A 23,205-nucleotide genomic window follows, 5' to 3' on the forward strand; every position below is an offset into this window, starting at 1 on the left:
TAAAAGGGAAGATGTTTGCCCAACGACAATGAGGTGTCAGAACTTCTGCGGAAGAGGACTGAAAGGCTGTAAAAAGATAAGAGAAGATGTTTCCATGAGTCTGTGGCCGGCAGCAGACCCGAAGAAATCGAGACACACAGGAAGTATCGCCAGCGCGTGTGGTAAGACAAAGTGGGAAGACTTGGTGAGGCTGTGGGATTCGACGAAGGGCAGAGACAGTAAGGCTCCAATGGAATCCATAGCGATGGCGCGTTGAGTGGCACGAAAGGCAGGGGGGATGGACCGCATGGTGTTTCGGAAGACCTAAAGAGGGAAGACGCGACGAGGATCAAACAGGAATTCAGGTATTACTCCATAGTGAATGGGGAATGGGGGGCTCTAGATTTGGAGCTGGTGTCACCTCCTTCAGAAAGAACTTGACAGAGATTTGACATGATGACTCGCATGAGGGTTGTCGTCAGAGGTGGTTGGGTGACGGGTGGTAGTACGAGCATTTATATCCTACCTCGGGGTAATTGTAGAAAACAGTTGTAGAACAACGAGAGTTGTTGAACATGTGAGGGAAAAGGCTGAATCAAGCTGAAGCTGGAAGAACTAAAACAGGAGCAAGGGAGAAGAAGCACCTGCAGGAGTCACCACAGTAGTATGAACACCAGAGAAAAGGGGTAAACCTGATAGTCACGTGGCTGTCTCGGATTAAGGATGTTCCAGGAAATAAGTGGCAGACCCTGAATCAGGACAGCGACAAGATGCAGCACCTCGGCGCATCCAGGCTGCTGCTTAGTTATCAACTTTATCATTGGTATATCGGATCAGACTGCGGGGAGTTGGTGCCCAGAGACGATTCGATGGCCATCCAGCTATCACAATCCCCTAAACCAATCATCATCCCCAGTGACCCTCATACAAAGTGTGCTTCCTTGTTCACACTCTCCTCATTGGACTTCCCCATACCATCCCTTCCACTCCTCATTCGCCAACATCCTCTTTCTAAGCGCCGGCCTTGCATGTAAGCACTAACTGGCACGAGCGAACCCTCGCAATGGGCGACTCGATGACCTGGCGATGTGCTGGAAGTCGGCTTCCTCTCCTTTCCTTGTCATGAATTGAAATCACCCGAGCGCTCTGCATCTTCGCGAGCAGAGACGCTGTATCATATCCGACTTCGAGGTTGAGCATGCAGCTATATCATTGAGCATCACCCCTCAGCGACAGCCTCAACCTGCCTGTGTGACAAGATATCCGCCAACATGTACTTCCTATCCAGACGCTGGAAGCCCAACAAGTGGCCCTTCTACATCCTCATCGGCCTGGAATCACCATTGACTGTTGCCCTCCTCGCCCTGTTCGGTATTGCTTCACCAAATCTATATCGCACCAAATTATGGCAGGATGGAGCAGATAACGGCTTCAACTCGAGCCCATCCACGGGGCTGTATGCCGCTGCGAATTACAGACCATACACGACTCCCAAAGTCTGGTCGCAATTGTAAGGCTATACAAGCAGTCTGTCGCTATGGAGCTAACCGCTGGCAACAGTATAACAAACTACAATATCGTTATCTCGGTCCTCTCCATGTTCATCCTACTCGTCAAATCCGTCATGTACATACTACATGTGTTTCCGCCCGTTCTGTCCGTTCTGGTTCATGCCCTACTCATCGCCCTCTACACGGTATCAGTCGATTACCAATCTAGCAGTGACACCACGGATCCTGAACACCCACAGAGAGGTCCGCCGTGGTACATCACAAAATCGTGCAGTGTCACAAAGAACAAGAGTCTGGTCGGCTACTGCAAACAAGCGAAGGCGAGTTTTGCCTGCACATGCGCCATGCTGGGTGTGTTTATCGTATACTTCGGCTTTGCTGTATGGTCATGCTTCCCGTCCAAGCAGCAGCGTGCCGAGTATGCCGAGAAACGGCGTCTCAAGGCCGAGAAGTGGGCGAAGTTTGAGTCTGTCGAGGATCCGACCACGGGCGAGCATACCGGATATCCCATGCCTGAGACTCCGGGTATTCAAGGATCATTGCATCCGATGACGCCTCGGACGCAGGCATTCAACACCCTTGGAGGCACGAAGGATCTACCTCTTCGGAACCATTTCAGTGCACCAAGACGACCGAATTCGCCGACTTTTGCAATGACAAGTCCAGATCGGCAAAGGAGCCCCTTGAGTCCTGGTTTCATTGATCGAGTGGGCAGTGATGTCCAAGCTGGGAAATCTCCCGAGATCGGACATAGTCCCGTTCCAACTGCACCTCAGATGTACTTTCCTCCACCTCCCAAGACGTCAAAGAAGTGACAATCCCTGAACGGACTGACACGGTATGATTGAGCAATAGCATGGCGGTTTGCTGCGTGACAATGGCCTCTGTACATTCCACACAGAAGTCTATCTGGATATATGGATTGGTAAAGCGAACGTGAAGAGTCTGCAAGTGTAATGAACATGTTGAACCACTCATTGAATGCCCCAGAGATAATGTCACTAGGTCTGCTGATATCTCACGATGATGCTGATCCAACGGACCATCAAAGAAGGCTAAGATGGAATGGAAATCTATCCCATAATGATGCTCCATATGCTATCACTGTCCTCGATCTCAGTCCATCTCACTCGTCCCCTCACCCGTCATACAGCATATCATTCTCCCCAGGTCCTACCCTCTCCCATGACTAAATCCTACTCTTCAGCACCGGCCCCGGCCAACAATCAGTCACCTCCTTCGTAATCCATTCCACAACGGCAGCATTGACCTCCTCCTTGCACTCCAACGCTCCCCAATGTCCTGCTTTCACCACCACCTCGCACAACCGTTCACACTTGCCTCTCATCTCGACCATGAACCGTGGATTATGCACCGTCTGACAAACAGCATCATACTCAGTATGCACAAACAAAATCGGCACCTTCAACACCCCTCCATTCACACTCTTCGCCGTATACTCAGCATTGGCCTTGTGATTCAAGTACCACGCCGTCGCCCCGTGCCAGCCATTCTTCCTCGCACTCGCTACGAGTGCCTGAAGAATCTCTTCGTCCAGTACTGTGCGTTCTAACGGCAGATCAGGAACTTGTGTCGCTGCCGCCGGTCCACCAAACCATCCATCATCTTTACTCACCCTCGCCGTCCGCGCGGGCGCTTTCCCAGCTGCCGCACTTCCCCGACTGTAAACGAGTTTAATGTACTTCTCCACATGCTCGCTCTCAAACTGTCGATCCACGGCCTGCGGTTCACGCTCGTAAAACACTTGATAGTCCCATTGACCCCAGGGGTATTCATCCTCGGGGTAGACCTGACGGTCAATCAAGCTGATCAGATGCTCTAACCCCATTTCAAGCGTGCGGTAGGGGACAGAGATGCCGACGACCGCCTGACAGACTTCTGGATGATGCGAAGCGATGGCCCAGAGTGGTCCGCATCCCCAGTCGTGTCCTACCCATATCGCCTGTTCACGTCCCAGAGAGTGAAACATTTCGAGGATTTGAGGCACGAGTTTTTCGAGCGCGAAATCCTTGGGGTCCTTGGACGTCCATGTCCCGCCGTAGCCGGGCAGGTCTGGGGCAACGACGTGGAAGCCGAGACTTGACCAGGCGAGGAGTTGCGGCTTCCATGTCAATCCTATGGCGGGCCAGCCATGCAACAAAAATATCAAAGGTCCGTCGGTCGGACCTGCAGAGAGATATGTGAATTGTTTGTTCGTGGTAGGGGATATGAAGGTGTTGGATTTGATGGTGGCCATGTTTCATAGACCTTCTGTTACTCTTTCAAGAGAGGCAATTAAGGTGACTTGCGTCGCTGGAAGACAACTCTGGAAGTAGATCACTAGACGTAAGCTCTGGGGTATATATACGCTTTGCAGAGGGAGGCCACAAGGAGTACTACCTGTTTGGTACTCCATACCTAGGTACGCGGGTAACGTCCTAAGCACCCGTGCTGACAAAACGAGCCTCGGCTGCACAGTATACTGTAAAGGAAAATATGCCAACGACAGCAAGTCATGTAGGGAAGCACGTACGATTACGAGACTTGCTACTACGCCTTGGCTGATCTCAGCCAACACCAGATAAGCATAGCCTGGCTCTTGGACGTCCTCGATCCGTTGCTGGAGGCTAGCGACTGCCGTATCTGGAATACAGGCTCTTCGCGTCGGGCAACTCACATCAAGAACACACGAGAGAAGGGTTGATATATCATGTCATTGCCAGCGTATAGTCAGCCCTTGCACATTCGTAATCGTAGTCCCTCTGTTCTATGCAAAAGCTCCGACTATAGCCATGAGAAGAGCGCCCAGTCCGACGGCAAGGCAAGCTTCAATCCTTCTCCAGCCTTTCAAACTGTCGTAACTCCTTTCGCTGAGAAAGTCCTCTGCAATAAGCTGTACAAGCCCAGCGAACAATAACAGACCACTACTGATAGCATTGGTGATTCCCACCATCAGCAATCCCACTTTTGACGCAGGATCGTATAGTTCTCTTATCCAGATCCCCAGTGCTTGGCCGATGGGCGTGGTAGCTCCATAAGCAAGTGCCATGAGCCATGGCTTCGGACTGCTGGCGTCAAACAGCTTCGGTATCAGAGCTGCGATTCTTGCCCCCAACGCAAAGCCTTCAAATGTTTGGTGGAAGCAAATCGCAATCAATAGGACGACAAATTGTGTTCCTGTGGCCACTGACACTGCCATGCCGATGAAAATGCTGTGGAAGAGGATGCCCGCTTCGAGTAGGAGACACTGCAGAAACAGTCTCTGGGGGTTCTCGTCAGATGGTGTTGCATGTCGTCTGAGCTGGTGGTCGTCAAACTCGGATATCTTGCGCTTATGCGGGTGATTGAGTGTCGCGGACTCGTCTGCCATGGGATCCAATTCGTCAAGATCGTCCTCCGAGTCCGAATGATCAGATGTTGAGTTTCGAGGTCTGGGTCCGCTGTCGGTATATGGGGTGATCGGCGTCCCTAGCTGATTCAGGGAGATATGACCATTTTCATGCGACGACTCGCCTCCGCGCATGTTTACAGGTCTGCGTGCATCGCCTGTTCCCTCCCATTCAGTGCTGTGACTGTGTCCTGCTCCTTTGCTGGCGAATACCATTTCTATTGCAACCACCACAAACACGGCTAGCATGGCAATGAAGCCAGGCATCGGCCTGTAGTGTCTGCTCCAGAAGTCGGGTAGACATGGGTCGGTCATCGATATGAAGGCAGTCGGGAGTAGGTGAACAAAGGCAGTCGCAATCAAGACGCCTGTGCCGAAATGTCTCGACAGGAAGAGAAATCGGTGCGGGATAGGAAGGTTGGGGAAACGTCGTGCTATAATCGGAAAGGAACATGCTACCCAGGTCAATTACTGTAAGTGCTGATCATTCATCGGACTTACCAAGCGTGCTCAATCCGAGGATGATGAAGATGGCCAGTACATGTAGGCCTGTGTTATAGGTGCCATGGTTCCCAGTCGAGCCACAGACCGGTTTCTCATCTTGTCTTCTTGACAGCTCAGCGTGCAAGAGTTCGAGTGGTAGTAGAGTTACATCGAAGTCTGAGAGTGTTAGGGTCGAAATCGAGTCTTGCAGGAGATGAAGATGACATACCTCTAACATCCAGGCTCGAGGCTGAAGGCATCACTTGCGCGCCTCTTGGGTCGAGCTAAAGAGACGAGCGGTATGTCCATACACGCAGAGTGTGGTGACAGGCCAGAGTGCCAAACTGGTAACTTGGATGCTGTGAAAAGAACACGCAGTAGACTTTCCAATCTGCAGTGACATTCCTCAGAAAGCCGGTAGGCTGTAGCACCCAGCCTGCGGTTCCACAGAAGAATTATCTCGTCTGACATGGAGGGCGCCTGGAGCTTAGATGGACATATCTCTCACTCCCTCCGACTCCTGGGGTCTCGTCCAGCATGATGGCCTTATGGCAACGATCACAAGTTCGGGCTGACTGTAGGAGGTGGATTATTTAGTTTCCTCTCATCCCTTCACGAGTCAAGAGACCATCGGTTGTGATCGAGTCATGCTACAGGCCAAAAGTTTCGAGCGCATTGTGTCAGACATATTCCCCTTTTCCTCGTGTCCGCCGGCATTATTGCAATGGATCCGCTAATTACCGGCAAAGTCGGCTAGGCACACGCACGTGTCAAGGGTCGACTACGAATCGGAGTCCTTGAATAATGTATACGAAGAACTCGTGATATATATTGCCCAAGTACGCCAGTTAAAGCCGACGACCTCCCAACTTCAACGCTAGAGCAAGCTTCCACCTTACAATCTTTGGTGCGACTCTTCATCGGCCAGAAAACAAAACTCAGCGTGGCCTCAATAGCAACAAAGAGCAATATCGTCCGTGGCACGTCGGCTGGCTGAGGAATTGCGCACCACACCGTTAGGTCCTTGTGGACAATCTTGTATCCCTCGGATAGAGCCTCGCCGACATATTGCGGCATTTCAGAATGTTGAGACCACCGATGTCATATGGTTCGCCACCGTAACAGCCGCTATACCTGGTTCCAGTTCCTGAACGATGTAAAGTAGGGGAATGTGTCCTCTTTTAGCAACACAAGCACATACACCGCCCATCTTCCCAGGCCATCTGACGACGTGTCGAGGAAGTAATCGATAGTCGGTGGGATTTAGTCCCGGAGCACTTTGTTAAGGTCCGAACATGTCGAGATTCGGCGAAGACTTGCTTGAACAAACCGTCTTATGAACGGGTTGACTGATATAGGTCCATACTAGGTCGACGAGTTTCGACTCAAGTGGCTTGCTTAGGACCGCCATATCGAGTGACACGTTATGCAAGGTCAAGACCTCAGAGGTAGCAAGCTCAAGTGTCTCGGCGATTTTGGTGCCCCGAGACGTTCCCACCCACACACCAACAATGGACTCCTTGTCCTGGATATTTTCTTCGAGGCCTATTTCGATGGGAGGGTCACTGGCTTGGTTTTCTCTAAGAAGGCAGCAATTCGACTGACTGTAGTAAGTGACACCACAAGGCTCGACCTAGAACCTCTTCTCCTCCTTCGCCTTGGCTCTGTAGCGCTTTTTATCGTTGCCATTCTTGTCCCGGGAGTTCTCACGATAGATAGTAGCCTTCTCACGGGTACTAGCTTTGACGCCTTCAGGTCACCTCGTGGTTGTCAAAGTTCTGGTAGCCAAGGTTTCATTTGGTGACCATAAGACCACGAAGGCAGACATAGGATCGGTGATTGGAAAATCACGTTGATACCTGGTTGGTAGGTGAGGTCGTTGCCCAACTGAATCTTGCTGGCCATGGTCCAACGGAGTTGGAGTCGTGACAGCAGGGCGTGCAGAACTCGACTGGCCGTCTTTGCCACGGACATCTTGCCTGAGTTGATCAAAGCCGCATACGGTTGAGGGTCGAACATGAACAGAGGTACCTCACCGAACTTTGCCTGGTAGTTGGGGCATTTCTCCCGAAAAGTGACCAAAGTTTCCTCCTTGTACAGCTCTTCTGCCGTAGTGGGAATCTCCCAGCCATCTAGGCGGTCCATCAGGAGCTTCCAGGCCGGATTCCAAAAGAGATATAGGTATCCCAGAAGATCGGCAACCGAGTTGATCATCGGAGTCGCGGTGACAATCCACTTCTTTGGTGCATATAACTTGTCGATGGCCGTAGCATTTCTGGTCCGGCAGTTCTTCAATTTATGACCTTCGTCGCAGATCACGCGGTGGAAAAGACCAGCGAATTTGGAAGTGGAAAATCTAAGTCGGATCTCCTGGTCGATATCAGAACTCAACGTCTTGTCGGAGCCGTAGTAGATGCGCAATATCACAAACTCCCCGCCATACACGACCCAAAGCTTTCGATGGTGTCGTCGGCCCGCTGTTCCTGACAGTACTCGGCGTTGTACTTTCGTGTTCTCTTCTTGTTTTCGGTAGTGATTGATTCGGTTTGATTGGTGTGAGCCCCAGATCGCCGTATGTACCTTCGATGAGAGCATTGTGGGCACACCTCGTGGGGTTTCCCAGCTGCCGTGCCAGGATAAACAGTACACCGGCATATCATGTCCCCTTGCCCAAAAGCCTGCAAAACAAAATTCAGTCTCGTGAAATCGATCCAGGTTGAGGAGCTTCTGCAAATTGACCTGCCGATCCTTCCACTGATCCCATCTCTCGCCCTTAAAACCGGCAGGATATCTCGATTTCCTGGGCGCGTGCACTTCGTCAGATTCACTGGAAGATCCGGTAGACCGGTCCGTCGAACCACTTTCGTCATCTGACAGAACAATCTCTTCCGACAACGATTTGTCCTTACTTGACTTCCGTGACTTCTCGAATTTGTCCGCCTGGTCCTTGCGGACAGTGGCAGACTCAGATTCGGAGTAAGAGAGACCTGGCAAGCCACTATCATCATTCGAGTCATCCGAGTCGCTCAATGGTGGTAAGTAAACTGCTTCCAGATTTTCCTTTTCTGCTTGGAGGGCCTTCACCTGCAGCTTTAGCAACGCTATGGTCTGTCCCCCTCGGGATTCCGTTCTAATACTCTGTCCAGTGTCTGTTTCATAACTAATATCCGAAAGTATCTCTTGGCCAAGGGCAGCAGGAGTCTATCCCGTAGACCTTATCGCGGCTTTTCATGCCCTAAAACCAAATCTGAAGGCGGCTTCAGGGCTAGGAACTGCGCACGATTCTCCATCACAAACGCATCATGGACAGTCGCATAGTGGACAGGACTCGGGTTCTGATGTGATAGTACGCACGAGCCAGAAGCGTCCAGATATCGTCTTTCGTCGTTTCAGCATGTACATGGGCTGTCAGTTGTTGGGCCTAGGAGACGGAATCGATTGGAAATACTTGATCTCGCCCAATCATTCAAACATGAGTCTTTTCAACATCAGGATTTTAACACCAATAGCGGCGGGGATTGAGCACCATGCAGGCAAGCCTCTAAAGGTAATCTTGTATCCTTTCTCAAGAGCCTCACCCATGTATCTGGGGATCACAGAAGCCCTGCCTCCAAGATCGTCGTAGGCAACAAAGCGGTATTCAACAACACCCTCTGCGTTCGTGTCGGACCCAGATCCATGGAATTAGGTGCGAGGAAGCCCTTCCACACGGCAGGTGGTCCATGGATTGGATCCACTAGGCATATATTGCCCGTTTTTCTGAATGTCTGTTGGATAGGATTCGAAGAAGTTCACGGCCGGTGGCTCGTTCCCATTCATTGCTCTAGGGGGCCAGGACTGAAAGTCAAAGAGACGTCTGGGGCAGTGGCAGAGAATGCCGACGTCGATGGCGAAGTTACCCGGTCTGTTTCTGGGCGATGAGTGCCATGTGATGCTTGCCATTCTGGTTCCTGTGCACGGTAGTGAAGCACTGAACCTTCCGATCGCTCCAACCCTTCATCACTGCATTTATATATAGACGTTTTCGTAAGAAGGGCGACTGCAGAATCCCTGTGGCGTGCTGCTTTCGCCGACAGCCCCCAGAAGGCCTTGCGACCAGTCACTCCGACGTCTGGACTTGATCCTCGTTGCCATGCAATGGCGTGCCGTTGCTGTGGGTTGGGTCCAGTGGGCAGTTTCGACCGTGTCGCTTTTGGGGTGGAAGGTACAACAACATAATAATAAAGGTATGGGGGAGTATTATTGAGGAGAAAGAACAGAAGTGCTGCGCGTATCGATCTCTGCTGGGCTAGGGTTGTCAACGGCTTCGTGGTGGTAGGCATCTGTTGACAGTTCGGCTGTCGAATGGATCTGATCCATGTCTTCCTCCTCAGCAAAGAGACTTGCTTGAACAGTCCGTTCTTGTGTGCCGGTTGCGTAATGTATCTCCAGGTAAGGCCAGCAAGTTCTGATTGAAATGGCTTTGAAGGGACGGCCATAACGTGTGACACGTTCTGAGCAAAGAGGATATGCGGCATGCCGATGGGGATGAGAGATACGTCCTGTCGAGAATGACCAGTAGCTGCTGATGGAGAGAAGCGGGTTGCGGAATACATGTCCGCACAAGACAGTTCTGCTTCGATAGGCTTGCTCAAAACCGCCAGCGTGTTCTTTGATTGTCCCAGTCCAGGACCCCAGAGGTAACGAGATCGTGTTCATTGTTGTACCAAGCAACTTGAAGCAAGGATCCGAGAGGTATATATATAACGAGTTTGTGTTCCTTGATTGTCCCAGACGAGGATCCGAGAGGTGACCAGATCATGCAGAGAGGAAGAAGTTCCATGGAGTGGGAGAGGGAGACTTTATATAGGCGAAAGCGATATTCCGACATCGCTATGCAAGTGACCAACCTCGACTTCCCTCCGTTTCATCGCTTTACACTCAGCACTCGGTCTTACCTTGGGTTTCAGTGTCACCATCTGTCTCTCATTTTCACCGGTAATGTCAAACATCCTGCTCGCTGCCAAAGCACCTCCGACCCTGGACATGGTAATGTTTTCTGTGACTTGCATATGGTTGTATCCGAAGGCACACTCTTTGGTCGTCGCGCTTTCCTCCTTCCTGGTGAGTCGGCAGGGCCGGTGAAAGTGAATAGAGAGTGCATTTCCAAACCTGTCTCAAGTCGTACTCGATGCAAGATCATGCAATGCTCCGGTGCTTCGTTCGGTCAGATATCGTCATTTCAAAGGCGGATTGCGGCCGAGAGTTCCAGAATTCCAAATCCGATAGTCACCAGTACCTTGCGTATCTTCAGCATATCTCCAATTGCAAGTGGGAACGTCAACCATGATCGAACATCAATGCCGTTCTGTTTCGCTAAGAAATCGCAGCCAGCATTCTTTTGAGACCCTCGTCCAATACCTCTCTCGGCTGACTGAACACCAACCTGAACAAGCCGGGAGATTGGGCGCCAAAATACGGTCCACTTGTCAGGAAGACCTTGTTCTTCATCAACAGCTGCATGATCTCGCCCGTGATATTGTCCGCGTCCGACCCTTTCCGATTTCCATGGCGCTCAAGATACGCCTTGCCCAGATCAGGTACGATGAAGAAAGCCGCATTCGCACCAGGTGTGTACGTGATGTCGTGTTTCCGAAGAAAGTCCACGACAAAGGCATACGACTCTGCAAGTCTAGCCTGATTTGTGCGGATATATTCGTCAACCCAGGCGTCATCCTCCAATATATTGGCGACAATGTGCTCCGAGACCGAAGATGCGTAAGAATATATGGCAACAGACAACAATGCTTGCCTGAACGCCGCATTGTGCTGGGATATGACGAACCCGACACGCAGACCATTCGCGCCGAAATCTTTGCTCACTCCCCACAGGACATGCAGAAGTGCCGGATCCATGATGCTGTCCAAAGGAATCGACAACGCTGAGACGAAGTCCACAGGAGCCGGCGCTGCATCGCGCTCATTCTTCCACACGGAAAAGGCGTAGATCTCGTCGCTGACCAGATGGATCTGGTATCTCTGGCAGAGTCGCATATATGCGATAATAACCTCGCGCGAGTAGCATCGACCCAGAGGATTGTGCGGATTGCACAACATCAGCGCGCGAACAGTGACACCGCGGTCTTTAGCTGCCAATAAGACTGATTCATACTCCTCGACAGCTTCCAGGTTCATAGGACCGATATGTTTGAGCGGCACCTTCACCACCTCTACGCCTGGCCGTAGCGCAATATCAGGAAGAAAGGCACCATAGTAAGGTTGGCCTAGCAGGAATCCGTCTCCCGGATTACAAAACGCCCACGAGGTATGTTCGATGGAGTGAGAGGTACCATTGGTGATGACTATATGTTGAGCTTCCAGCTGCGTAACAGGCTCGAGACGACGATTGAGAAACCTCGCAACAGCGGTTTTTAGCCTCTTCGACCCCAACGGTCCGTTGCCGTAGGTAAAGGCGTGCAAAGGTAACTTGAAATTCTGCGCGATGTGCTTCTCCAGTTCGTGATGCATGAGCAGGTTTTCTGCAATTCCGAGATTGACATAGCCATTCGGATTGTCCTGCGGGTGCCATAGGTCGTTGACAACGTCCCAGAGTGGACTTCCAATCGCGCCAGGATGGGCGTGTGCCTGCGCTCGGCTTGATAGTGTTGATAGTTGTGATTGAGCGTTGCTAGACATTATGGGAAATGGGCGCAGACAGATTCAAGTTCGGTCAAGGAAGAGAATTCACTCACATGGTAACCTACCTAGCAACGTGGACATGTATATGTATATCGAGCAAGTAACAGCGTAAAGACGTTGAGTCGAAGAGGTGCCATCTGTGCTATTATAAATGACAATGACGACATTTGACGCGCTTCTGCGCGCCCTTCATAAATCGACGAGATAGTGATTGATTAAAGGGCGTCCACTAGTAACTGATTAATTCTCACAATATTCGACAACAGCTCCTGCAAATGAGTGCGTCAAAACAGCTTGCGGGACGGGAAAGCATACGTGAAGAATTTCATTGCTGTATCGCTTGTTGATGTACACGTAAACTGCTTGTCATGAAGCCATGCTTTCACTATCCTAGGACCCAACCATAGCTAAGTTATACAAACCCATTCGATAGTACGCCTCCAGCTCAAAGAACATTTTCGTGCCAACCTTCATTACTCAAGCAGCCTCCTGCTCGATATTGGTCTTACTCATCCTCATACTTTCTCTCTCCTTCATGCGCTGGTGGTGATGTCTCTCCTCTTGCACGATGAACCCTGCCTCCTTCTCTGGTCGAATTCGCGCACTATCACCAAATGTGATCTCCACACGGAATTTGAGAAACTCTTCTCCATTTGGCGACTCGAAGATCGTGATGATATCGCCGGTGTATAGCTTGCCAAAGAGAGCAGCGTCACCACTTGGCGATTCTTTGCGTAGTTCTACACCGTTAACTCGAATGCATCCGCTCGCCGACGTGGCTAGAATCGTGCGTACTCCAGGTACCTCTGTCCAATCTCCGCCATGCTCGACATGATTGTCCATTCGAGGTGCCCAGAATTGAATCTTCATGGCATACTTGGGTATCCGAGTGTCGAGAGTGTCGGGATATCGAACCGTGCAGTCAATGCCCCTACCCCACAACATAAGTCGGCTTTCCAGATTCATTGTGACATTGGCGAGTGATCCAGGTAGGCTAGTGAGCTTGCCAAACCGCTTTGGAGGTTTGATGAACGCCGTAGTGTCCATTTCACCGTCCGATTTGCGAACTGCCCGGATGAACCGATCTGTTTCAGCAAGATTCCTCACCGCCTGGCCAGTCTTGGCCTCTATTGTAACGGCAAGCTCAATGGATGGGGGCCGGCTTTTTGTATTGGCATTCCCATGAAATGTGTCGGCCTTGCTGCGAAGTTTTCCCGCCCGCGAAATGTCTCGTGCTTCAATTTCAGCCTCAAAGTTGACGGGATCCGCGATCAGTCCAAGATCGATTCGTCGCGTGAAGACTGGCTCTTCGATGGGGTGCATAGGCTCACCAGTTCCCATGTCTACATGCTGGCTGATACTGCTGGATGGTGACAGTTCTCGGGTCTGAGGAGTGACAGGGTTGGTAGTTTCGGGCGTAGCAGGGTCCGAATTGTCGGCTTCAGGTGAACCCATATTGAGTTGACCAATTTGATGCTCTGCACCCATCAGACTGGCCGCTGATGTAAGATTCACATGTACTCCAGGTACTTGGGGGAAGTGCTTCAGCTGTTCAGAAAAATTTGCGCTTCCTTCACTTCCCTTTGATTCTTGGCGGCCAAAGTCATTCACGCTTATCTGTTCAACCCGATTTTGTATATCGTGAACATCGGCCGTCGTCGTGGGGGGGAGCGCTTTGCCGAAGAGACCCGAACTGCGCAGCACTGATTGAGATATCTCTCCGAACAAGCGTTGTGCTGGAAGTGTCGGTGCCAGCGGCAAGAGACTCTCTTCGGGCTCCGGTATGGTAGGATACGCAATATTTTCCGCAACTTGGGTGATGCCCACGAATGTCCTGGCTCGCTTAATCGGTCGGTCGGGACTTTGCCCTGACGAGGGCGGCTGAGTGAGTTGGTTGAGGTTGTTGATCAGCTCTTCGTCGAGCACATCTTCGTCCACGTCGTCGACAATGTGCAACTCTCTGTCTGCCGCTAAATGCTCCTCCACTTGACCATAATCACAATTATCAGGTACATCGCGTAGCCAGGAGTGCTGCAGACACTCGGACTCTTTCGGACGAAGCGCGGGATTTCGGTTGAGCAGTCTTCCAATGAGGTCAATCGCGGTCTCTGACACACTGGCTTGTCTGAGCGGCTCAAAGTCGACTTCCTTGGTCATGATGTTGCTGAGCATCTGTGCGCCGCGATCATCACCTCTACCAGTAATAGGAGGTTTGCCGCAGAGCATATGGAATATCACAGCACCGAATGACCACATATCGACCGACTGATCATAGGGAGATGGTGTCGGCCTCGGTACGGGCTCACCCAAACGTCGTCGCTTGAGCGCCGAGTTTTGGGCATAAGTCGCGTAGTCGGGATAAACCTCCGGTGCGCAATAGAGTAGTGTCCCACAGAACGTTTTGAGAAAAGTTTCCTGGTCCGTAGTGACGCACTTCGACAGACCAAAGTCAGACAGTTTGACAATCAGCGGAGATCGGGAGGCTATCAGGATGTTATCAGGTTTGATGTCACGATGTGTTATGTTTCTCCGATGGAGATAGTCCAGAGCGTGCAGTATCTGGCGTGTAATCTGCTGGACATTGAATTCCGGGATCTTTCCCAATTTCCTCAACTCTTGTGATAGTTCGCCGTATGGGACATACTCCATCAAGATGTAGATCCAGTGATCGTATGTTTGACAGTCAACGTAGTTGACAATATTGGGATGCTTGAGTGTTTTCATGATATTGAGCTCGCTGTCGAATTTCATGTCGAGCACGCCGTTCTTGATGAATCGACGTTTGTCCAATTCTTTTGCTGCGTAAATGTTGCCCTCTTTCTTAGTTTGGATTCTGTAGACCGTGGCGAAAGCTCCCTTTCCGAGCAGACCAGTAAAGTTGTACAGGCTACCTCCATTCCAGTGGTTGCCATACGAGCTTTCTCTCATAGAAGCGAACTGAGCTAATTCCCCTCTCGCAGCAATATATGCTCGTAGATTCCTCTCATAGGTGTCTTCATTGTCACCACGAGCAGGTCTCCGAACCATCAACTTGATTTCATCTCGGGCACGCCCACTGATCACGGAGATGATTGCACCATTGGTCAGAGCGATGGTTGCGGGCTTCGTGGGCTTCTTGCCACGGCGGTCTCTGACCTTGATATGCTGATCATCAACCAGAGTTCCATTCGTAGACAAATCCTGCAGCATGAGGCTGCCTTGGCTATTGACGAATATCTTGAAGTGGACCTTGCTCACAAGGTTGTCGTTTTCGTGAGATGTCAGCAGAACATCGCATTGAGCGCTGGATCGACCGAAGCGAAAGCCATCTTGAGGATCCTTGACCTGGGAGGACATTCGCAAAGCTATGTCACGAGGAACATTGTACTGTGGTCCAAAAAGGATATCATCTTCGCTCATGCCTTTCAAGTCGTCATTCTGCAGGATGTGTTGCGGCCCAGTCGACAAATTCGCTCTGATACCATCGAATGCTGCCGGCGAGCATGGATGGAGTATGCAGATCACATCGGTAGCATCGTCATCGGAGATATTGGACAAATTTCTGCCTAAACGTCTTGGGTCTTCAACCTGTTGCGTCAACTGAGTTGGCTGAGAAGCTTCCATTATGACCGTATCCACCGTTTCCCACGACTGCGTCTCGGATATGGGTGATTGTCCTTGTTGGCTTTCATCTGAAAAGCTTCGCTATTAATTGAGTCAGTGACGGTCCGAGCCCTGGGCTAAATACTCACAGGTGTGAAGGGATCGAGGTCGCCTAGTCTGTTCTCATAGTACTCATCGGGATTCACGTCTGTTTTGTCTGTAGGTAGAGGTGGTCCATCCTCGTCCCAATTGTTTACGTGGATGTCTTCGTTGTCGTTAGCAACGTCCATTTTGTTGACATGGTGGTGAAGACATGAGCACAAAGGGAGGAATAAACAACAATGTAGCAGAGCCTCACGATTCAGTCTCAGTGAAGCCGCACCTCACAGGCCGCGCCCAAGCAACGACTCATAATCATATGATCCAGGGGCTGAAAGCGGTCACGTACCTTGTGCTCTGCCCGCGTGATGGGTGCGTCGAAAAACAGATATTCTACCATTGTATAGATCAGCATCACGACCACAAAAGTCCCTTGTCCCTGCTCAGGGAAGCGACGTAGATTCCAGGTGCTAACTGCAATTCAACTTGCTTTCCAGTTGATAGTGCAATATTCTCGCTAGAGTGAACCCGTCTCATATATACTCATATACGCAGCCATCTCTTTCAATTCGACTTGGATCAGAGGGAATAAATGTACCAACGTCAAAGTTGACAGTGAGTTGCAAACATGGATGCAGTGATCGCACGATCTTGTCAAGGAGAGAGAGGTAGCCTACCAAGTACAGTGACCCGGAAAGAGCGACAAAGGTCGTCTGTGTCGTGGATGTCAGTGACTGCCTCGTGGACTTGACCCGGTGACTTACCAGGCAGAAATGACAGAAGTCGACGCGTCCCAGAGTTGTCCTGGCCGCCCTGTTGAGGTATGTTATGCAATGGAAACAAGGAACGCTATCAAAGCCGCACAATAAGGGAATGAACACGAGAATCGAGGTAGCAGAGGAATGATGAAGTCGACTTCGACCCTGCGGTCTCGAAAAGAACTTCCCCCGCCAACAAGTGCCGGGGGCTGCATAGCCTCGCCTGGGCGTGCATGTAACCCTGGCTGACAGCCGACAAGCAAACATTCAGGGCCGGAACAGCTAATGGCGTCGCGCCTTTCCGCCTCCGCGTGCCTGAGTTAATTTAGCGGGCTTGGGTGCCTATTGGAAGGCAACGAATCTACCGACATGGGCTACCATCATCATTGGAGAAAGACATCTTGACGTCCTGCCTAGACGTCATGAAGTCTCGAGCAAACAAAAGCAATCAAGTCCTGCTGCTGCATTCCTTCGTACACATGCATCGAATGATTCGTACGACAAAATAATGCATGCTACTTGAACCGATATACAGCACATACTGCATGCTAACAAATGCCATTGTTGCAGCACACAGAAAGCCCTAGTCGCTCATATCCATCGCCTCCATTGCAAGCTGGTCACGCCGCCTGATCTCTGCCTCACGCTGTCTGCGGCGAGCCAATTTGCTGTCCTCTGATGAAACAGACTCGTCCATGACATCGTTAGCGGTCGGCTGATCATTGCTAACCCGCACGCTGAAGGTGTTGTGCCCAGGCAAGGGCACTGCCCTGGTCGCTTTGAGCTGTCCAGTACTGCCGTCCAATAAAGCTGCCGTGGCAGCCTGGAACGCGTCGTCCAGAGTTCCAAGGCTGCGTTGTATGAGGTCGGATGGACTTGGAAGGTCTGGCCTTCCCGCAGTAGCTGCTGCTACGTCAACGTCGGCGCCAGAGTTCACCAGTTTCGCCAATTTGTTTTCTTCTCGCTTGCGTTTCCGTGCTTCACCGACGACCTTGCGATACTCGGCACATTTCCTGTCCTTATGCTTCCATTCCTGGAGCCCAAGCTCATCGAGTTCTTTGAATAGTATCTGTGTAACAGGCTGCAGCGCTTTCGGCTTGTGGCCTCTCATCGTAGCTTCTACCGACGCGGGAGTGACAACTCTGGCGAAGCCATCCTTTTCTAGTCTGCGAGGAATGACTCGAGCAAATGTGGCAGGCTCAGGAGCTGCATCTCGCCCTTTCTTGGCCGTTTCCGTAGCTCTGGCTGCAGCACTCGACCTCCTAGTCTGGCGACGGGTCCTTGGTTCTGGCTGATGTGAAGGTTCCTCACCAGTAACGGTACGAACGACTATCGGTTCTTCACGATTATGTGTCTTCCGTGAACCATGGCTTCGTTTACTGGTTACCTCCTCTTGCTCTTCGTCACTGAACTCGACATTGTCTGCTGGTGGCGAGGATATGCTTTCAAAACGAGCCGGTATGGCTCTGGCTGTATCAATCTCGGTTTGCATGTCCATGTCGCTTTCTGCCTGGGGCGCATCGATGTGTTCTCCATCGTCGTCGTTGTTAAAAGATGGCTTCTCGTAGGTTATCGGCGTGGAGCCTGGCAGGAATGTATCTTCGCTCTGTCTTGATCCCGGCAGATGCTCCATTGCGGATATGGCAGATTCGTCTCCAGCCGAGGACTGTGCGGTTTCCTTGACCTCTAGTGCATCTTCTGCATCCTGTATACTACTGTCACCTTCACCTTGCTGCGGCACTGAATTTTCGAGTGAGTCCAGGTGTTGTTGTGGTTCGTCATCTGGTTGGAATGATTGTTGTGGAGCTACATTGGGTTGCTCATCAGGAGTCAAATCTCGTGAAGAGGTGGACGCGCTCTGTGACTGACTGTCCGACGGGTTGCTCGAACGAGGGGTCGGTATCTGTATGAACGACGACGCTCCCTGAAAAGAAGGCAAGCCATGCACAGCCGAACGGTTCGACTTGGATGCTCCTGACCTGGCGGTATCGTCATAGCGCTTACGCTTGCCCAGCATGCTGGCATGCTTTGAGCTGCCTGTCAACCCTTCTGTGGCCGAATCCAGGCCCTCTAGTTGCGCCTTCATCGCATCGTTCTGAGCGAGAATTCTTTCCACTTCCGCGGTATTGGCTCGCGATCGTCTAATGTCCTTACGCATTGCAGCATTCTGCCTAGCATCGTAGTGCTCCCCCGTATGCTGAGATTGTATCTCCCGCATCGACATCTTCAGATCCTCAACTGTGCTCTGAAGTGTTTCGAGAAGACTTGTAAGTAACCGAATCTGGGTGTCTTGTTGTCGCAATGTTTGTTCCTGCACCGCGATCTTGTCGTCCTGCATCTTGAGTTTGGACTCGTACACCTCTAATTGCATCCCGGCCGACGGGTCAGGATAGGATGCGGTCTGCAATGGGGATGGTTGATGAGATCGAGATTGAGACTCGGAAATTGACTGAGATGCCGAAGGCATATCATCATTGTGCATGGGAGTTTCCGACCACCTCGGGAGAGAAGGAAGGCTTTGGCGAGGAGCCACGCTGGATCTCGAAGTGTTGCGGACGATGTTCCCGGAGAAGCCAAAGATGGGATCGGAAATAGTGTTCGTTGCGTTGTCCTTCAAATATGTCTTTGATAGTTTGTAAAAGTATTGGTCACTATCATCCATCAGCGTTCAGACCTCGCTTGTCACACCAGTGGTAGCCATACATCAGACGCCTCTGCTCTGCGGTTGGCGCAGCTTTACAGTATTGACCGACTCCCGCTGAGCAGTTCTTGCAAAACACCTCTGCAGTTGTGCATCCTTCCACGGCTTTTTGTAGCACTCCATTAGGCACTACTTGAGTCTTGTTGGCGACTTCTGTTCCGAAGTGTTTGCCAACATGGGTAGCGTAGACATAGGTTGAGGTGAGACGGGTCCATTCGTTCGTAAAGACGCCAATCTGGATGTCGCATTGGGTACAGAATAGATTGACGTTCGGAGCGGGTATCTGCGACACTCGTCGCGACGAAGAGGTCATCTCTGCTCGAAAGCTACAGGCAAGATGCTGCGTGCATGAACTTCTGTTCACAGTACGAGTAGAAGTCTCCAAAACACAATGGGGGTAAAATAATGGCACAAGGGTTGAAATGTGGAGGGGTGTCCGTGCGAAAGGTACCGAAACGCGTCTCTGGCGCGTCCAAAAAAGCGGGAGTGATTGAACACAGGTCACGTGTATGATGCATTCTATTTCAGGGGAACGCCCTTTCAGCCTTGTCTTAAAAGTGAACCAGATTGAACGGGTGGAACACCATTCTTCATTCTGCATTCTCGTGAAGAAACTCGTCACTCTATTTAACACAAGGTAACAACTTTTCTTCGCCCATCTCACTCGTTTGGACGGGACCACCCAGCAAGTAGCTCAAGGACTATCCGAAATGACGCCGGCCACATGTGTGCAAATGCCATGCATATTCGTAAACGTGAAAGAGCTCGCACCAAGGGTGGTCCTGTCTTCAAGCAATTTTTGGTGGATAACCTGCAACTTTGCAGCTTAGCCCATCTACCTCGTGGCCATAGCCTTGGTCATGGCTCTCTTCAAAGCCAACTCCTTCTTCTTCAGATCCTCGGGGCTCGACTCCTCAATCTCCAGCTGTTGCATGGCATCAGACAGAGCCTCCTCAATCTTGGACTTGTTTCCGCGCTTCATCTTCATTGACAAGCCAGGGTCGGAGATCAGTTCCTCGACACGGCCAATGTATGACTCGAGTTGTTGCTTAGCTTCGAATTTCTTGGTGAAAGCTTCGTCGGAGGTCTTGAACTTGTCAGCGTCCTCGACCATCTTCTCGATCTCGGCGGTAGACAGTTTGCCGACGGCGTTGGAGATGGTAATGTTGGCACTTCGGCCAGATGACTTCTCGGTGGCGGTGACCTTGAGGATACCGTTGACGTCGACCTCGAAGACGACCTCGAGAGCAGCATCGCCGGCTTTCATTGGAGGGATTGGTGCCAATGTGAACTCGCCCAGAGAAGTATTGTCTTCACAGTTGGTACGTTCACCTTGGAAGACTGGGAACTGGACGGTTTGCTATTATCAAGTTAGCGAGAGATGAGGAGAGGGGAGGGAGGGGACCCAATGTACTTGATTGTCGACCACGGTAGTGAAGGTTCTGTAGTTTGTATTAGCAAATGTTGATGCTGGAGAATCAAATGCGTCGAGAAACATGAAATGCAAAACTGTTGGATCCGTTCCAGGGACCATAATGAGATGCTGAATCCAGTCCAGGGTCCATAGTGAGAAACTGGATCCCCATACCAGGTCAAGGAGTTCTGCTTCGAAAGGTTGTTCAGGGCCGCCATCGGTTTACCTGATTGTCCCAGGCGAGGACCCGAGAGGTAACGAGATCGTGATACTTGATTGTCCAGGCGAGGATCCGAGAGGTAACGAGGTCGAATCCTAGATTGCCCCAGGCGAACATCCAAGAGGTAACGAGGTCGAGTTCCTTGATTGTCCCAGGAAAGGTCCGAAGAGGCAACGAGGTTGTGGCACTGAATTGTCCCAGGCAAGCTCCAAGTTATCATGGTGGAAGTCGTCGATCCAGGTGTCGAGAAATATCAAAAACATATGAAGGGGAAACATAACAATATTGGGGGGATGGGAGCCTCATACCGTTTCTTAATGGTAGGCACTGTGTTTCCACGGGGGACGACAGGAGCAAAGATGTTGCCTTCCATGGCCACACCAAGGGACAACGGGACGACATCGAGCAGCAGAAGGTCGGAAGTCTCAGCGGAGGTAGCCTTGCCGGAAAGAATACCAGCCTGGACAGCGGCACCGTAGGCGACAGCCTCGTCAGGGTTGATGCTCTGTTGGTATCGTTAGCTTGAGAATGAAACAGTTGACCGGACAAGACTTACCTTCTCCAACTTCTTGCCGTCGAAGAAATCGCTGAGGAGTTTCTGGATGCGGGGAATACGGGTAGAGCCACCAACAAGCACGATCTCGTCGACCTTGGACTTGTCAATGCTGGCATCCTTTAGGACCTGTTGGACTGGGTCAAGAGTGCCGTTGAAAGCCTTTGCGTTAAGATCCTCGAATCGAGCACGGGTGATCTGGGCGTTAAAGTCCTCGCCATCGAACAGCGAGTCGATCTCGATCGTGGTCTGGGTACCGTTTGACAGAGTTCTCTTCGCACGCTCGCAAGCAGTCCGCAGTCTTCGGAGCGCACGGGCGTCACCAGAGAGATCTTTCTTGGTCTTTCTCTGGAACTCCTTCTTGAAGTGGTCCAGAAGGTTGGTGTCGAAATCCTGGCCACCCAAATGGGTGTCACCAGCAGTGGCCTTGACGGTGAAGACACCTCCCTGGATGTTCAGAAGGGAGACATCGAAAGTACCACCACCAAGATCGTAGATCATGACGTTTCGTTCCTTGTCGGACTTTCCGGATCCGAGACCGTAGGCGATAGCGGCAGCGGTGGGTTCGTTGATGATACGGAGGACGTTGAGACCAGAAATGGCGCCAGCATCTTTGGTGGCTTGTCTCTGGTTGTCGTTGAAGTAAGCTGGTACGGTGATGACAGCCTTCTCAACCTTCTTGCCCAACTTCGTCTCGGCAACTTCCTTCATCTATGGCGGGTCGTCAGTGTCTGTGCATGCGACACAAAAATATCACATACCTTCATGAGGACCATGGCCGAGATCTCTTGTGGCGAGAAAGTCTTGGTCTCCTTGAGGTATTCGACCTGGACCATAGGGTTGCCGCCCTGGTCGACGACCTTGAAAGGCCAGGACTCGACATCCTTCTTGACGGTGGGGTCATCGAATCGTCGTCCGATCAATCGCCTGCGCCATGTTTAGCATGCTTCCGCCATTCATTTCCGTACTATGTAGACTGACTTGACGTCGAAGACTGTGTTCGCGGGGTTCATTGCGGCCTGGTTCTTTGCGGCCTCGCCAATGAGACGCTCTTCATCGGTGAAGGAGACGAAAGAGGGAGTGGTGAAGGAACCCTGCTCGTTGGCAACTATGTTGGCATTAGTATGCTGTTTTAACGAGCTTCGAAGTCGTGAATAGGAAGAACGTACTGATTTCGACATTGCTGCCCTCATAGTTGGCAACACACGAGTAGGTAGTTCCTATTTCATTGCGTTAGATGGCGCACACAGCGGTGAGAGTTTGGACGATGTTTCGTACCTAGATCGATGCCAATGGCACCATCGTAGACCTCGTCCGACATAATTGCAAGTTGACAAGATCTTTTTGAGAGGTATAGAGGAGTGTTAGGGGAAAGGCGCAGGAGGATGGTGGAATCCCGACCTCTGTCTTAAAGTTGGATCTTTTTTATTTTTTCGCAGTTTTCGGCTCCCCACCAACTGAGCGGCGAAGAGAGACTAAATTAATTGGATGACTAAGAGTGCCAAGACTGTCAATGGCGCTTATGGCCGGAGGTACAACATCACTTGAAGTTCTTCAGAATTCATGTCACCGCGCTTTTGTACCTCCTATCGTGCCTATATACGACTTCGCAGCCCCTGATCTTGTCTGGCCACCGTCCAGTCTCATTGCCCTTCTCGGCGTTGTGATCTCAACCCATCAGCGTTTGCGGAATGCCATGACCCGATGCGTCGCCTGGTGTTGTCCGCGAAGGAAGACTTGTCCGCAACGACTCTGCCATTGTGGTCTTGTGCGCCCAAGCTGGCCGCTGAGCGGGTACAGGACCACCGTCTGGATCCGGTCGATAAGACTGAATATCCA

General features: G+C 51.2%; 9 protein-coding genes across 9 annotated transcripts; 1 reads left to right on the plus strand and 8 right to left on the minus strand.

Annotated features, from left to right (window-relative positions):
- Positions 1 to 1,132: 1,132 nt before the first annotated feature.
- EDD37DRAFT_482735 (uncharacterized protein) lies at positions 1,133 to 2,492 on the plus strand. Its single transcript, XM_062813258.1, has 2 exons — positions 1,133 to 1,489; positions 1,540 to 2,492. The coding sequence occupies exons 1-2, from the start codon at positions 1,251 to 1,253 to the stop codon at positions 2,303 to 2,305; spliced, it is 1,005 nt and encodes a 334-aa protein (XP_062668534.1). The 5' UTR covers positions 1,133 to 1,250; the 3' UTR covers positions 2,306 to 2,492.
- On the minus strand, positions 2,493 to 4,002 carry EDD37DRAFT_482719 (Alpha/Beta hydrolase protein). The gene has a single exon (XM_062813257.1). The coding sequence runs from the start codon at positions 3,745 to 3,747 to the stop codon at positions 2,680 to 2,682; it is 1,068 nt and encodes a 355-aa protein (XP_062668535.1). The 5' UTR covers positions 3,748 to 4,002; the 3' UTR covers positions 2,493 to 2,679.
- Positions 4,003 to 5,867, minus strand: EDD37DRAFT_482751 (Zinc/iron permease). Its single transcript, XM_062813259.1, has 3 exons — positions 5,591 to 5,867; positions 5,380 to 5,538; positions 4,003 to 5,333 (listed from the first exon to the last, which is right to left on the minus strand). Exons 1-3 carry the CDS (start codon positions 5,619 to 5,621, stop codon positions 4,258 to 4,260), a joined length of 1,266 nt encoding a protein of 421 aa, XP_062668536.1. The 5' UTR covers positions 5,622 to 5,867; the 3' UTR covers positions 4,003 to 4,257.
- Positions 5,868 to 6,754: 887 nt separating this feature from the next.
- EDD37DRAFT_482716 (uncharacterized protein) lies at positions 6,755 to 8,385 on the minus strand. The gene is made up of 2 exons (XM_062813256.1): positions 6,967 to 8,385; positions 6,755 to 6,906 (listed from the first exon to the last, which is right to left on the minus strand). The coding sequence occupies exon 1, from the start codon at positions 8,014 to 8,016 to the stop codon at positions 7,132 to 7,134; it is 885 nt and encodes a 294-aa protein (XP_062668537.1). The 5' UTR covers positions 8,017 to 8,385; the 3' UTR covers positions 6,755 to 6,906; positions 6,967 to 7,131.
- Positions 8,386 to 9,176: 791 nt separating this feature from the next.
- Positions 9,177 to 9,956, minus strand: EDD37DRAFT_611065 (uncharacterized protein; the record flags this gene model as incomplete). The annotated part of the gene is made up of 1 exon (XM_062815264.1): positions 9,177 to 9,956. The coding sequence occupies one exon, from the start codon at positions 9,954 to 9,956 to the stop codon at positions 9,177 to 9,179; it is 780 nt and encodes a 259-aa protein (XP_062668538.1).
- Positions 9,957 to 10,716: 760 nt separating this feature from the next.
- Positions 10,717 to 12,036, minus strand: EDD37DRAFT_651918 (1-aminocyclopropane-1-carboxylate synthase; the record flags this gene model as incomplete). The annotated part of the gene is made up of 1 exon (XM_062818408.1): positions 10,717 to 12,036. One exon carries the CDS (start codon positions 12,034 to 12,036, stop codon positions 10,717 to 10,719), a length of 1,320 nt encoding a protein of 439 aa, XP_062668539.1.
- Positions 12,037 to 12,451: 415 nt separating this feature from the next.
- Positions 12,452 to 15,781, minus strand: EDD37DRAFT_482932 (Ser/Thr/Tyr protein kinase RAD53). Its single transcript, XM_062813260.1, has 2 exons — positions 15,771 to 15,781; positions 12,452 to 15,723 (listed from the first exon to the last, which is right to left on the minus strand). The coding sequence occupies exon 2, from the start codon at positions 15,640 to 15,642 to the stop codon at positions 12,517 to 12,519; it is 3,126 nt and encodes a 1,041-aa protein (XP_062668540.1). The 5' UTR covers positions 15,643 to 15,723; positions 15,771 to 15,781; the 3' UTR covers positions 12,452 to 12,516.
- A 1,163-nt stretch (positions 15,782 to 16,944) lies between these two features.
- Positions 16,945 to 19,587, minus strand: EDD37DRAFT_635551 (uncharacterized protein). Its single transcript, XM_062816921.1, has 2 exons — positions 19,182 to 19,587; positions 16,945 to 19,129 (listed from the first exon to the last, which is right to left on the minus strand). The coding sequence occupies exons 1-2, from the start codon at positions 19,490 to 19,492 to the stop codon at positions 17,062 to 17,064; spliced, it is 2,379 nt and encodes a 792-aa protein (XP_062668541.1). The 5' UTR covers positions 19,493 to 19,587; the 3' UTR covers positions 16,945 to 17,061.
- Positions 19,588 to 19,671: 84 nt separating this feature from the next.
- Positions 19,672 to 22,800, minus strand: EDD37DRAFT_696088 (heat shock protein SSB1). The gene is made up of 8 exons (XM_062820131.1): positions 22,645 to 22,800; positions 22,536 to 22,586; positions 22,348 to 22,474; positions 22,128 to 22,293; positions 21,370 to 22,077; positions 21,122 to 21,318; positions 20,594 to 20,621; positions 19,672 to 20,539 (listed from the first exon to the last, which is right to left on the minus strand). Exons 1-8 carry the CDS (start codon positions 22,685 to 22,687, stop codon positions 20,015 to 20,017), a joined length of 1,845 nt encoding a protein of 614 aa, XP_062668542.1. The 5' UTR covers positions 22,688 to 22,800; the 3' UTR covers positions 19,672 to 20,014.
- Between the last annotated feature and the right edge of the window lie 405 nt (positions 22,801 to 23,205).

The sequence above is a fragment of the Exophiala viscosa genome, assembly GCF_022695815.1.
Source record: "Exophiala viscosa unplaced genomic scaffold EDD37scaffold_8, whole genome shotgun sequence".
NCBI classification, from domain to species: Eukaryota; Fungi; Ascomycota; class Eurotiomycetes; order Chaetothyriales; family Herpotrichiellaceae; genus Exophiala; species Exophiala viscosa.